Source organism: Alexandromys fortis, unplaced genomic scaffold, assembly GCF_014885135.2.
Source record: "Alexandromys fortis isolate MF-2015 unplaced genomic scaffold, M_Fortis_MF-2015_v1.1 scaffold_303, whole genome shotgun sequence".
NCBI lineage: Eukaryota > Metazoa > Chordata > Mammalia > Rodentia > Cricetidae > Alexandromys > Alexandromys fortis.
The window spans coordinates 272254-287584 of NW_026068181.1; the positions used below are offsets into that span (position 1 = coordinate 272254).

Consider the following 15331-nt stretch of genomic DNA (forward strand, 5'->3'; position numbering starts at 1 on the left):
GTTGCTTGTTCTTTGTTTCCAGGGCAAGGTCGCTTCTGCCATCTTTACTATCAGGTGGCCTTGTACTTGGAATTTCTCCAGGAGGGAGAAGGGAAGGCCACTCTCTTCCTGGGAACAAGCTGGTCTGGGTTTCTATTTTTAAAACATTTTGTTAGGAAATTTATTTTCGCATCTATGAGAATAGAGGCGAGGGTCCCACACTATCTAGTCTTCAACCCCATCGAAGATCTGAGAAGGGAAATAATATTACTTGAGTAAGCAAGAAGTGCAATCAAGCAACTTCCAAAAATGTGCAACAAATAACAGAGACAATTTGCTACCTGGGCAATCACCCAAAGTCTCATTTGCAACATGGAAGCAACCAACTTTGGATAAGGTCTACAATAACTGACAGACCATTTTCAGAGACAAGAAATGTGGCCTGTCTTGACAAGATTTGATAGTCCTGTTTATCCATTTCTGGATACAATGTATCTTGTCAGTGGTTTGAGGCATGGGCATTTCTTTGTCTAAAGGTCAGCTCTAAATGGACATTCTCTCAGGAGTAGATCTGTGCTGTCAGGAGCAATCTTGTCTCACTTCAACAGAACCCTAAGTTATTTAAATGCCAAATTCTACAGCTCTTTGAAGCGGTTGAAGATTACCAATCTATGCAGAATATAATCTCTATGTATCTAAAGAACCTAATTAGTCTAAGTAAGACAGACATAGATGACTATTGATCTATAATCCTTAATACTTCATATTAGAGTATTATACAATAAATAATTGTGCAACAAATTAGAACAATGAGCTCAAAATGTAGACAATATATAAGTATCTTGATCAGAGGTGGAAATGTACATTGCAATATAATAAATATATATCAATATATAAAAATGTTTTAAAGAGAGGTAGAAGCATGCATGCATACAATATTCAATGGAATTTAACTTTGTATCAATAGACAAGAATCTATACCAATGTAATTGCTTATACATAATAACTCACAAGTATTCACTCTAGTACTCACTATTATTATTATTAGTGTGAGTAAGCTCATACTAATCTATTATCCCATCCAATTCCTCCTTTTTTTTTCAAAGATATACCTGAGCCTATAAAACTTCCCCCATCCCCCAACTTTATACTAATTATAATCAACCCCTAAATGATGTCCCTAATGCTGAGGACAAACTTTGTTGGGAGAGGGGACATAGTCTTCTAGAATTACTTCCAGCTGCCATGGGGGGGTGCTTTTTCTATGGGATCCTGTGAAAGTAAAATGATGGTTAAGTTCCAAGATTACTGTCTAGTATAATTGCAAATAGTCTCTGAGTATTTGGTAGGGTTTTTTTCTGAGTTTCCTATTGGGAGGTCTGACCAGAACATTGTAAAAAGTTGCACCATTTCAGCTAACCAAGTTGAACTAACCATCTTAAGCAGCTCATACCAAAAACAGGTCTTGTAGTAGCACTATCAGCATCATGACATCATATCAACCAGGTGGGATTGTTGTTGTGGGGTCCCATCTTCTTCCTGGAAAGTTCAAAGATTACTTCAGGAAAATTCATTGTTCATTGTGGAAAATGTAAACATCATTTATAGACAGATACAAGTACATATTATTCAATAAAAGGTATGATAGAGACAAAATTAGATATGAAGAAAAGTAAAATTTTTATAAATTCTTTTTTTTTCTGTCCCATATTATATGGTTCTTGACATGAGACAGAAACTCTGAATTTTTCTTCTAACAGCATGCTTGGATTTAGAGAAGGACATAAGCATTGTCCAACTCGAAAACCACTCTATAGATTCATATATGTATTATATGTGTGTGTGCTTAAATGTATGTGTATCAGTTACCTGATGTCAAAAATTGTGATCCCTTTTCTCATTGATTCTTAGTGGATAGTTATTTTTCCATCTGTCAGCATTCAAAATATCCAGGGTCTCTTTAATTTTCCAAGATGAGTATTTTTTTGCAAAGACAAGAGCAGAACACTGACCCAACCCTTATGAGGTTTCCTTACCATCTGTATGGTTGTCATCACTGTGGATGAGCTGTCATTTCTCTTTTTCAAGAGGTTTCTTCTTTTCAAACTGAATCTTTATTAATTTTGATGGTATCCATAGTTTTTCTTCTTTTATGGAAACAAGAGAAAAACCCTTTCCCCAACGTAGCACATCTCTTGGCTTCCATTTTGAAGTCAACACATCCTTGAAATAAACTGATTGATTTAATTCCAAAGACTTTTCTATGGCCCAATGTCTCTCTGCTGCTGTTGTTGTTCCTTTCTCATTAGCATTAAGAAAATTCAAGGTTAATAAAGCATTATGTAATCTATTACTGGGGGGCATTTACCACCCCTTTCTGTTTGTTTAACATATCCTTTATAGTTTAATTTGATCTTTCTATAACTGCCTGACCTGTAGGATTGTGTGCTATACCTATAATATACTTAATATTATAATAAGCAAAAAAAACTGTTTCATTTTCCTAGAGATGTTTGCTGGACCATTATCTGTCTTTATTTGTGCAGATATACCCATGATGGCCATAACTTCTAATAAATGTGTAATTATTGAATAACCCTTTTCTGAGCTTAAAGCAGTTGTGCATTGAAAACCTGAATAAGTGTAAATGGTTTAGTGTACATATTTTAATTTTCCAAATTCTGCAAAGTGGAACACATTCATCTGCCAGATTTCTTTCTTTGGAGTATCCTTTTGGTTACTCCCTGCAGGTAGCAGTGTTTGGTTATAAAAAGAGCAAGTAGAGCATCTCTTTATAATCTCCATAGCTTGTTGTGATGTAATAGAAAACTCTTTCTTTAAATCTTTGCTATTGGCATAATGTTTTTATGAAATTATGAGGCCTGAAACACACTTCCATTCAATAATTGATCAATTTCTGTATTACCTTGTGCTTCAGGGCCTGTCAGACCCATATGGGATCAGATGTATGTTATGTATATCAGCCTATTCCTAATTATGTCTTGCACCTGGATAAATAATGAAGTCAATTCTGTATCATCTAGTATAAATTCAGTGGTTTCAATATGCAAGATAACTCTTTCTGCATATTGTGAATCAGTAACTATATTAAGAGGTTCTTTAAAATCCCTTAGTACCATGAGAATATCATATAATTCTGCCTTCTGTACAGAATTATAAGGGCTTTGTTCCACCTTACTTAATTCTTCTGATTTGTATCCCGCCTTCCCTGATTTATTTGCATCAGTATAATAAGTATGGGCTCCAATTATTGGAGGATCACATGCAATTTGGGGAAGAATCCAAGAAGTTCTCTTTATATGGTTAAGTCTATCACTCTTGGGATAATTGCTATTAATTTCTCCCAAAAAATTAGCACAAGCCCTTTGCCAGGGTTCATTGTCTTCCCATAACTTTTTTATTTCATTGGTAGTGAAAGGCACTATAATCTCTGCTTGGTCTATACCTACGAATTGACGAAGTCTCAATTTACCTTTTATAATTAATTCAGGGACTTTTTCCACATAAGTTTTTTTAATTTTTACTTGCTTTATGTTGTAAAAGGATCCATTCTAAGATAATATCATTCACCTGCATTAAAATCCTGTAGGAGAAATTCTGGAAGGCAATATGACTAGAATACAATTAAGATTTGGATTCACCCTATCCACATGTGCCTCCTGTAATTTCTCCTCAACCATTATCAATTCCTTTTCTGCTTCAGCTGTTAATTCTCTGGGACTATTCAAATCTTTATCACGATCTAAAGTTTTGTTTAAATGAATTATTAGATCAGGTATTATCCCAACAGCCAGTGGTAGACTGGAAAGGTGTCCTAACAATCTTTGAACATCATTAAGAGTCCTCAACTAAGCTGAGGATAGGGAACCTGAAATGACCCTATCCTATAGCAATACTGACGAATATCTTTCATATCACCATAGAACCTTCATCTGGTGATGGATGGAGATAAAGACAGAGACCCACACTGGAGCACTGGACTGAGCTCCCAAGGTCCCAATGAGGAGCAGATGGAGGGAGAACACGAGCAAGGATGTCAGGACCACGGGGGGTGCACCCACCCACTGAGACAGTGGGGCTGATCTATTGGGAGCTCACCAAGGCCAGCTGGACTGTGACTGAAAAAGCATGGGATAAAACCGGACTCTCNTGGATTGGAGAGGGAGGGGGAGAGGAGTGGGAGGAGGGGGAGAAGAGTGGGGGGAGGGGGAGAGGAGTGGGGGAGGGGGAGAAGAGTGGGGGAGGGGGAGGAAAATGGGAGGCTGGGAGGAGGCGGAAACTTTTTTTTCTTATTCTCAATAAAAGAAAAAAAGAAAAAAAAATTCCATAAAAAAAAGAGTCCTCAACTAGTCTCTCCTAATTTGTGCCTTTTGTGTCCTAATTTTCTGCAAACCTATTTTATAACCTAAGTAATTGACAGAATTTCCTCTCTGTATTTTTTCAGGAGCAATTTGTAATCTCTGTTTTGGTAAAACTTTCTTTTCGTCTGCAAACATTCTCAAGTTTTCATGTTTGAAACAGATAGCAAAATGTCATCCATGTAATGGTAAATTATAGACTTAGGAAATTGCTTACATATTATTTCCAATGGCCTACTTACAAAGTATTGGCACAATGTGGAGCTATTGAGGATTCCTTGTGGGAGGATAGTCCATTGATATCTCCTAGTAGGCCAGGAATTATTTTATATATATAGTGAAAATTTTTCTCTAGCCTTTTTTAGTAAAGGTATAGTGAGAAAAAAACAATCTTTTGAATCAATTACTATACAAGGCCATCCTTTTGGTAATAGAGAAGGCAGAGGAATTCCAGGTTTTAGAGAGCCCATAGGTTGAATTATTTTATTGACAGCTATTATATCTGTCTCTATTCTCCATTTACCAGATTTCTTTTTTTACAACAAATACAGAAGAATTCCAAGGGCTGGTTGGCTCTTCAATATGATGAACATCTAGTTGCTCTTGTGCTAGCTGTTCTAAAGCCTGAAACTTTTCTTCAGCTAGAGGCCACTGTTTAACCCATATAGGCTTCTCAGTTAACGATTTTAAAGGTAGGACTGTTGGTATCTCTAAAGGTTTGTTAGTTGCTTTATGTTCTTGTACAGCCTGAACAGCTGGTGACCTTTGTATATAGTACCTTATAATATCCTTCCCAGAATTATGAGTTCCTGGGACTGTTGGAATATTAATCTGGGTATTCCATTGCTGTAGCAAGTCACGACCCCATAAATTTACTGAAATATTAGCCACATATGGCCTCAGCTTCCCCCTTTGACCTTCTAGTCCAATACAATCAACCCATCTCGTGCTTTGTTTACCTTGAGACATGGTTGCAATTCCTAAGAATTGAACATCTGCCTCTTGAAGAGGCCAATTTGGATGCCAAGATTCTGAAGTAATGATACTCACATCTGCTCCTGTGTCTATCAAACCAACATTTATAATGCCATTAATATGCACTCTTAGCTTTGTTCTTTGATCATTTATAGAAGTCTGCCAGAATATACATTTTTTATTTCCTTTGGGAATTTTTGACTTATCCATATTTATGCCACCATCTAGAACAGTATGGTCTTTTACAGAAGTCTGGATTTTTCAATTTTCCTGGTGAAACATGTTACTGGAAATGACTCCACAGTTACTGGAAATGACTGGGCAACTTTTGGTTGGAGACCTGTGAGAAGCCCCTTAAGGAGTTTCCTCATGGTATTGGGTTGCCTTGGTTGTCTTTTGTTGATATGCACTCATTGGTCCAATGTTGGTCTTTGCCAGACCTTCTACATATACCTGAAGGCTGAGTCCTCCTATTTTTGCCATTCCCAGAGGAGATATTATTCCTAGGAATTCCTTGTATACAATTTTTTTTCTCAGATGTCCTATTCTACCACAATTAAAACATTTGGTTTTTGATGTCTCCTCATTCCTTTGGAAATTGCTTCTCCTACCCAAGATTCAGTATTATAGTCAAATGTCTAAATGTTTACTGTATGCAGGATCCATTCATCCATAGTTGCTGATCTAACCTTTAAAGGGCCATGTATCTTTTTATATTCTAAGTTGATTTTTTCAAATGCCAGACAGAGATTCAATAAGTACTCATCTAGCATTTAGGTCTGTTATTCCTATTTGTACAGCCTTATGTAATCTTTGAAAAAGTCAGTAAATGGTTCTTTCTAGCCTTGTTTAATGCTGGTATATGATTCAATTTGTTTTCCTATTCTTGAATACTGTCCCAAGCATTTAAGGCTGCTTTGTGGCATAGGAACAAAATTTTTCTTCATTGGAAAGAGCTTGAACCTGTGGGCCTTCACCAAGAATTTGATCTTGGGAAGTCTCAAGGTTTTTTTGCTTTTCCCTGATGTTCCACAATCTTGGCCTTTTCTCTGAAATAAATTTTAAACATTAATTGATGTCCATTTTCCAGGACTGCTGTAACTAACTGGGAAACAATCATTTGGTGTTGCTTTGATACTAGAAGCCCATGTTTTATCATCTCCCTAACAAATGTGGAATATAAGCCATAAGTTACAATAGCTTGCTTAATTTATTTTAGATCATTCATTTTCCTATATATATCCATCTACCTTCTTTGGATCCTTTAGGACCTTTAGAACCTGATGCCTTGTCAGAGTAGATTACAGAATAGGAGGCTAAATCCCTATGTAAGTCATCTCTGACAGCTACTGGTGATGTTGAATCCTGTCCTTGTACCTTCTTTCCCTGTTCATCAGCTCCAATAATTTCATCAATTATTTCAAATCTTTTTATTGTTGTCTTTTGTAAAGCCTGAATCTCCTGGCCTGTATATATTTCTAGTGATTTCATTGAGGCACCTAGCTTCTGGTCCTCATTTTGCATATGTGATTCCAAAATCTGAAGTTTCTCCTTTAAAAATAACATCTCATCCTTGGACGTTACTTGAATAGTGTGCAGGTTGCCATTCTGGAGAAACAGTCTACTGCTAACTTATAATTGCTTTTAAACAAATTTTGATTATCAAATTCAACAGTATGAGTTCTTTCAGATAACTTCTTAATACCCTTAGATATGAATTAAATTTTGTCTATCAGATTAATGTTATCCTTTTTAATAGTATTCATTTTTCAGGCAACTTTTGATTTTGATTGTATTAATCCTATAAACTAGCTGTTCATTTTTAGTCTGTAAAGATTGTATTATTCCTAAAACTGTCATATTCTTTCTTAATGATAGGATATGGAGAAGAAAACTGAATCCCAATACTCAATAAATTGAATTACCACCATAGCCATATAAGCCTTACAAAATACAGTCCATAGTATTTTCAAAAAAATTACTAAAAGTTTCAATATTAATGTAATCTGCCATATTGATTTACTTATTAGCTGTCCATGGCCCAGACAGTCTCCCAACTTTGCCTGCTTGGCTTGCTTTTACCTTTTGTAGAATCCCCCGAAACTTCCCAAGCGCATGGTTATTTAGGGGTAGACTCACAAATCAGAACCCTGTACTTGAATGGAGAACAGAAAACAAATCCCACAACCAGAACAGAGAGGCTGGAAAAGAGAGCAGACACAGGCTCTACATAGGCATATATAGTATAAGAGGCCATGCCCCAGTGAGTGGGTAACCACTAGCTGTCAGACTTACTACAGCAAGACCCCAGGTAAATTTCAACATTTTATTTGATCATAATTTAAGGAAATCACACCTGATACTAAAAAAAGTTGTTCTAAGCCATGGTAAAAGCCACTAGTGCACAATGCTGGTCACACACAACACATGAATACAAACTGTGTTATCAAAAACACTAGTCCTTCTAAGAAAGTGCTGAAAAAATTGTCCTACGATCTTCACAGATGCTGTGGAATACTTGTTAAAGAGATAGTAAAGGCGCAAGAGATTTGTAGGAGTAAAGCATTATGAGAACTTCAATTTCTGTGCTCATTCTACCCCTTGATTGAGAAAAAAGTCTTTCCCCCATAAACTTCATTTTCCTCCCATAAATAGGTAATGACACCTCCCATAAATAGGTAATGACAGAAGAAATACACACAAGCATTCAAATTACTGGCTGCCATGTGGTATTCAGCGAGGTTACCTATTATGTTAACATTCTTAACATTAAGTCCTGATAGTACAATGATAGAGAAGGAGACGCCTGACAATGTTCATTTGAAAGTCCCTTTAAGAGACACATGGACAGGGACAAACAATAGAAGATTCACACTTGAAACAAATTAAGAGTCGTGTGTGTGTGTGTATGTGTGTATGTGTGTGTATGTGTGTGTGTGTGTGTGTGTGTGTGTGTGTGTAGTTTCTGTAGATAGAATCCAGGATATATGTATGCTAGGCAAGCACTCTACCACTGGAAGCATCCAAAGTTTCTTACTTAATATTTCATGCCTTTTTCATTCTTAGTATAAAACAGTAATTAACTGATTTTGGCCATACATAAACACAGCTAATGCATACTAGGTAAACCTCTCACTCTAATCTCTCCCTCACAGTTTACCCAATAGTCAAGCTGTCTTATCTTAATGAATTCCATACCACCTTTCCCCCAAGAAATAATATGCATGCATAATTATTATGAGGTTTGTGTATGAGTTGGCTTTGATAACTCATTTAAACTTCACATCCTAGTCACAATCCTAGGATAATGATTGTGCACTGTGAAGATTTGTCACATATATTGGTTGAATAAAAAGCTGATTGGCCAGTGGCCAGGCAAGGAGTATAGGAGGGATAACCAGACTAGAATTCTGGGAAGACGAAAGGCAGAGACACAGTCACCAGACAGATGTAGAGGAAGCAAGATGAGAATACCTTACTTGGAGAAGGTACTAAGTCACATGGCTAAATGTGTATAAAAATTATGTGTGAATTTAAGTTGTAGAGGTAGTTAGTAATAAGCCTGAATAATAGGCCAAACGGTTTATAATTAATATAAGCCTCTGTATGTTTATTTGGGATTGAATGGTTGTGGGAAAGGGCAAAACAGAAACATCTCTCTAGAACCATCTGTATATATATATGTATATGTATATATATACATATACATATACATATATGTGTGTGTATATATATTGCATTTAATAAAAATCAAGGCACAAAAATCGATAACATTACTGGGATATGGTGATATCTTGTTTGTACAAATAAAGATTATCTGAAGATCAGATGGTGAAGCTAGCCACTAGCTAACAGACAGTCAGGAAGTGATATAGATGGGCAGAGAGAGAAATTGATAAAGAGGGGGAAGCCAGGAACTCAGTCTCATTTTGGCCGGGAAGTTTGGAAGTAAAGTGACAGTCGTTTGGCTCCTTCATCTCTCTGATCTCTCAGCATTTTCCCCAATATCTGACTCCAGGCTTTAATTTTTAAGACCTATAAGAACTCATGGTACACTGGGGGCTGAAGAGATGGCTCCATGGTTAAAAGAACAAGCTGTTCTTCCATAGGACTAAAGTTTGGCTTCCAGCCTCCACATAATTTAGCTCACAATCACCTGCAGTGTTTCCAGGGGAATAAATGCCCTTTTTTGGCTTCCTCTGCAGGCACCTGCACACACTTGACACACACACACTTACACAGATACACATACATATACATAAGTAAAAATAAAATAAGCATTTAAAAATAATTTTACCATAGTAATGTAAATGCTGGAATTAGCATTGAAATCTAGACACTGAATTGTGATTCCAAATGGTCACCTTCAAGTTCAGAGGGCAAGAGACAAAGACTCCATCCTTTATTTGCTTCAGCAATCCTGTCTGGGAAAGTTGCGACCAACAGGACTCCCATGCTCCAGAGGTTGGCCCACACCCATGTACATATAAGCATGCCATACCCATACAAATATAAGCAGCACTAATTGAAGTTACTGAGTTAACCAAAAGAAGAAAATATGAAGCTGGAAAGAGAACATGTTGAGGAGGGTGTGGGGAGACTTAGAAGAGAGAAGTGGGGGGGGTGATGTAATCATATTTCATTGTACACAAACATGAAATACCCAATGATAAAAGAAAATATAGTGTAAAAGAATCACAGGGCTGGAAAGATAGCTATATGATTAAAATCAGCTTGCTTCTCAAGCATGAAGACCTGAGTTTCCATGGCAACATCAATGAAATATCAACAACTTAGCTACCCAAGCAAGACCAATGTGGGTGAGGGAAATCTCATAGGGTCCCAAACCTAGACAAAAATCTTTAAGCAACTAATGACATAAGAGACAACGAATCTATCCTCTTCATAAATGAAGCCCCTGATTTATATCCAACCCCAAGTGGTCAGTCCTATATACATGTACACATGAGCAGCACTGACATACTCAACAAGTTATATTTATATATTTATTAGGACATATACTAAACAATACTAATTTTTAAAAGACCATGATTATGAGGCATGGAGAAACATGAAAGCAGTTATAGGGAGGAGTTAATAATGTAAATCAAGTACAAAAATATGAAACTTTAAAAATAAGTTTAAAAATAATGGAGGCAAATTTCCAAGAGTTAACATTGAACAAGACTACAGTATTTTAATTTCCCAAAACCCAGGCATACATAGCTTCATGAAACCCTGTAATCCTGGCACAGCAGTGGAATAGTTGTGGGAAGAGGAGAGTTGAGAGGCTTACTGGCTACCAGCCAACCTCCAGATACAGTGAGAGAACCCTTCTCAAAGAGAATTGCAAAGTAGCATGCCCATTATTCTCTTCTGATCATTCCACAAGCACACAGGCAAGTACACCCACATATGAACAACACAAGAGAAAGAGAGAGAGAGAGAGAGAGAGAGAGAGAGAGAGAGAGAGAGAGAGAGAAATTCTACGGTAACCTTGAAAGTATTTCCACACAGGTAATATATAGTTTAAGTTTATTTGGCATTTGATTCTCTGGAGGATGATCTAATCTACAAATTTATTAAGGGGCAATGCTGCACTATTTGATGTCTTTTCCATATACTCTAATTCTTTTAGTTATTTAGACATCTTTGTAAAATAATTTATTATACATGATTTCATAAATCTAATCCTTAAATGGTGGACTTTCTTTGTTCTGTCATCAAATGTACCCCCAATGTCTTGCAACTGCATAAACTTTGACACAAAAAATAATTTTACATATTCCATGTTTTTGCTATACATAAATGTTATTAATTCCATGTATACTTACATACAACTTAAATTATAATATAAAATTTAGATAAATTTCAACATTACTAAAATATCTTTTAACAAAATTTACAAAGAAGTTTATTTACCTCACTTAAAAGGCCAAATGGACACCAGGTGCTATGTAAAATAGATATTTCTGTGCATAGATATTGGGTAGGTGTTTGGGAAGGTGAAAGAGATTTTTAACTCATGTCACTTGGCTATAATCTTTGGTAGAAAATCTAATCACCGTTGAAATAATGTTTCCGTATTAGAGAGAAATCAAGGGTTATATAGGACTTCTAATAAAGAAAATGAGGATATATTGTGATATAATGAGAAACTAATTATAAGAATATATTTTTTATTTAAAAGAAGGAAATGGAAGCCTATGTTTTTGCTAAATAATGAATGACCTGTGTTACCATTGGAAAGACTGTGGTTTAAATACTAAGTACTATCTATCTATCTGTCATCCAATATCTGATAACAGGAATCATGGTGGTGAATCAGGAGATCAAATGGTCTTCAAAACACAAGCTGGTGGAGTTAAGGTAAACATCCTCTAAACATTAACATTACAACATTCTTCTCAAAACTTGGTTCCCAGAAGGATTTTGGAAAGCCTTCTACGAATCTCTTTGGTTTTGATGGAATAGATAACAGGGTTAAGCATTGGAGGAACAAAGAGATAGATAAGTGACAGGAGTGTGTGTACATAATGTGGCACATGCCTCCCATAACGAGCAAACATAGACACACCTACCTTAGGCACATAGAATATTAGCACAGCACACAGGTGTGACACACATGTGTTTAGGGTCTTCAACCTTTCTTCATGGGAGGCAATAGCCAGTACAGAGCGAAGTATGAGCACATAAGAGAGGAGAATGAGAGCAGAATCAAGTCCGAAGGTAGAGATGACAATGGACAGACCAAATATGTTATTAATAGAGGTGTCACCACAGGGCAGGCGAATCAGATCTGGATGAAGACAGTAGGCATGGGAGAGCACATTAGCCTTGCAGAAGGGCAACCTCTTCAGGAGGAAAGGTAGTGGGAAAATCATGCAGAAACTTCGAAGAAAAACACACATGCCCATCCACACCACCCTGGCATCAGTGAGCACTGTGGAGTAGCGCAGTGGGTTACAGATGGCTACATAACGATCAAAGCTCATGGCCAGCAGGATCCCAGACTCCATGAAAGAGAAGAGGTGGATAAAGAACATCTGGGACATACAAGAGTTAAAACTGATTTCTCTTAAGTGGAAGCAAAACACAGCCAGGACTGTGGGCAGTGTGGAGAAAGACACACCTAAGTCATTACCTGACAGCAGAGACAGGAAGTAGTACATGGGCTGGTGAAGACTCTGTTCTTCTTTGATGATGAAAAGTATCAGGGCATTGCCCACTATGGAGATGGTGTAGAGGATGCCCAGGAGCAGAAACAACCAATGCTGAGAGGTCACCAGCCCTGGCAGTCCTGTCAAGATGAAGGGAGGCAACCCAGAGATATTGTGTTCTTCACGTCTCATCCTGGGACCATTTAGATGCTTGGTCCTCTATCCTGTAAAGACAATAAATAAATACGCAATATTATGCTTGACCTGTGGAAAATATAATTTGTCCCTCATATGCCATACAATCCCTTATTTTAAATCATTAATCTACTTTGATTATTATCACTCATTCTTATCTCTTACTGAAACAAGGTTCTTGAAGTCTCTAAGCTGCCTTCATTAAGTTATCTGAAACAACCCTCTTCTTTACTGAGATAAAACTCCTTTGTTCTCTACTTCTTCAGTTATGCTCTCTTCTGAGGCAAGACACATTCATTAGACCACAATCATCTTTCCCTCTTTCCATACTTCCATGCTCCTCAACCTTTAATGTCCAGTTATGATTTCCAGTTCCACACCACGACACAGTCTCCTAGGTCTTCCAGTCAATATACACACAAGTAGCACTATGCAGGCTGAGTATGTTGTATTTGTGCACTTAAAGATATTTATATGTACATATATACATGTAACACTTTTTTTATATATTCAACAAAAACTGTATTGCATAGAACTTTGGGTAACACACATATTAAGCATGTCTGTCCAAACACTTTCAGTTAAGTGTGAGCAATTCCATTTGTGGATGTTCACTAAAACGCCCATTTATGGGCATACGAAGATGATTCCATTGTCACAAACACAAAGACGTGAATTAGGATCCCAATACCCACATAGAAGAATGGCAGAGTATCTCCCAGCACTGGGGAGTTTACATGTAACACTTAATGAAAAGTAAGGCCATAAATTTGAAAGAGAGGAAAGAGGGGTATAAGGGAGAGTTTTGAGAAAATAGGGATATGATATAATTGTATGATAATCTTAAAAATAAAAACTAAAAGAAAAGTTTAATTAAAAACAATCAGGAAAACAGTGAATAACCAGAAAGACATCCATCCAAGCTCAAATCAATCATACCTGTGTTGGCACCTGAGAGCCTGAGGCAGGAGGATTGTGACTTCCAGTCAGCTTTGAATAGAAAACCAAAACCTGTCTCAATTAACAAACAAAAATCCTATGGAGACAGACTTCCAGGCACTCATCAGCACCCTGCTCGTTCCCTCCTGCCACCTTCTTATTCTTCCGTCCTTCATCGCAGTGCATTGCTCTTCCTCCTGAAGAGCTAGACTTATGTGATTTCAGAAAACTTATCTCAGGATTACATTGTACTAGGTTCCTGAAATCAAGAAATTACTAGTAACTTCTCTAAGCTACAGCATTGCTTTCACATGTGTTCTGTCTTTGACTGACCTCATCATTATGCCTACGGTTATTACTCTACCTCAAATACTGCCTGGGCATCTCCTTTGCCCTCTGCATTAACCAGTGAACAGCAAATGAAGCTACTGACCCAAAGTCCTTCTGCAAGCACCTCCCTATCACATTCAACCTGTAGCCCTTGCTTCCAGGCCCAGGACTCCACATCACTAGTCCACTATAACAGGCTTATAAACGTCACTTCCCTCTCTAATTCATCAATAATCTAACACAAGATTTTTTTTTTGATTTTTGAGACAGGGTTTCTCTGTGGCTTTTTTTGGTTCCTGTCCTGGAACTAGCTCTGCTAGACCAGGCTGGCCTCGAACTCACAGAGATCCGCCTGCCTCTGCCTCCCGAGTGCTGGAATTAAAGGCGTGCGCCACCACTGCCTGGCTTAACACAAGATATTTTAAAGGGCATGCATGAAACGACACTTTTCTCACTATAAAACTTAAATATTCCCTTATTGAATGACCATATTCAACTTCTTAGCCTAGAACTAAAGACCTCTGTGATCATTTCTTTATGTTTCCAGCATCAATTCTCCAAAACATCTTTCTTTCCTTTGCATCCAGGTACATTCTCTCTGTTTTCACTCCAATATTTGCTTGTATCTTTCCAGTTTTTAATGGTTTTTATGACTATATAACTGCAGTTGTTCAAATAAGGTTTCAGAGTAAAACATGAAAATAGAAAGATTATATATTTTTCTATATGTAGAATGTCAGTTTTTAAAAAACAAGAACTAGCTGAAAGAATAGACTATTATTGAAGAGAAAAGGCAACAAAAAAGGAGCAGGTGGTTTAATAAAAATGTGCTGAAAACAACATCATGCATGTACGTGAGGAAATGACATAAACTCACCAATCTATAAATCAATAACAATTAATGAAAGTGAAAATTAAGAAAAACCTCAGTTTTCAGGACTGTAACTCATAGTGCATGAATTCCATGAATTCTTGGGATATAATTAATATAAGCAGTAGTAGTTCCCCTTTTACTTTTATCGTGTTGAGTTGGCACATCCTTTTGTGAGTATGTCTCTACTTCTTACAGCTCTGGGAGTCTTACCGTGAATGGAGCTCTCTGGCCAACAACAAGGACCCGACCTTGACTCCTTTACAGGTAAGTTCCAGTTGTGTTGTTCTTAGCACAAAGTCTTGACCAGAAGAGGTAAGTCACACATTGTTCCCGGATTTTGATTCACAAGTTTTAACACAGAAATGTTAATAAACTAACCTACTAGGAAAGTTGAAAGTCAAAACTGAGCAGATGTATACATTCTTCATACCAAAAGTTGTGTGAGTATGAATTCTGAGCTTGCTGTATAGCCTACTCTCTCCCTCTCATTCACCGTCACT

At 37.0% G+C, this 15331-nt stretch overlaps 1 protein-coding gene across 1 annotated transcript; it reads right to left on the reverse strand.

The window, feature by feature from the left end:
- Window positions 1-11740: 11740 nt before the first annotated feature.
- Window positions 11741-12685, reverse strand: LOC126492658 (olfactory receptor 51I2-like). Its single transcript, XM_050129200.1, has one exon. The coding sequence runs from the start codon at window positions 12683-12685 to the stop codon at window positions 11741-11743; it is 945 nt and encodes a 314-aa protein (XP_049985157.1).
- Between the last annotated feature and the right edge of the window lie 2646 nt (window positions 12686-15331).

Bases quoted from the DNA above. Each gene is read 5' to 3' on its own strand.
- LOC126492658 (XM_050129200.1), bottom strand. From the start codon at position 12,685: ATGAGACGTGAAGAACACAATATCTCTGGGTTGCCTCCCTTCATCTTG.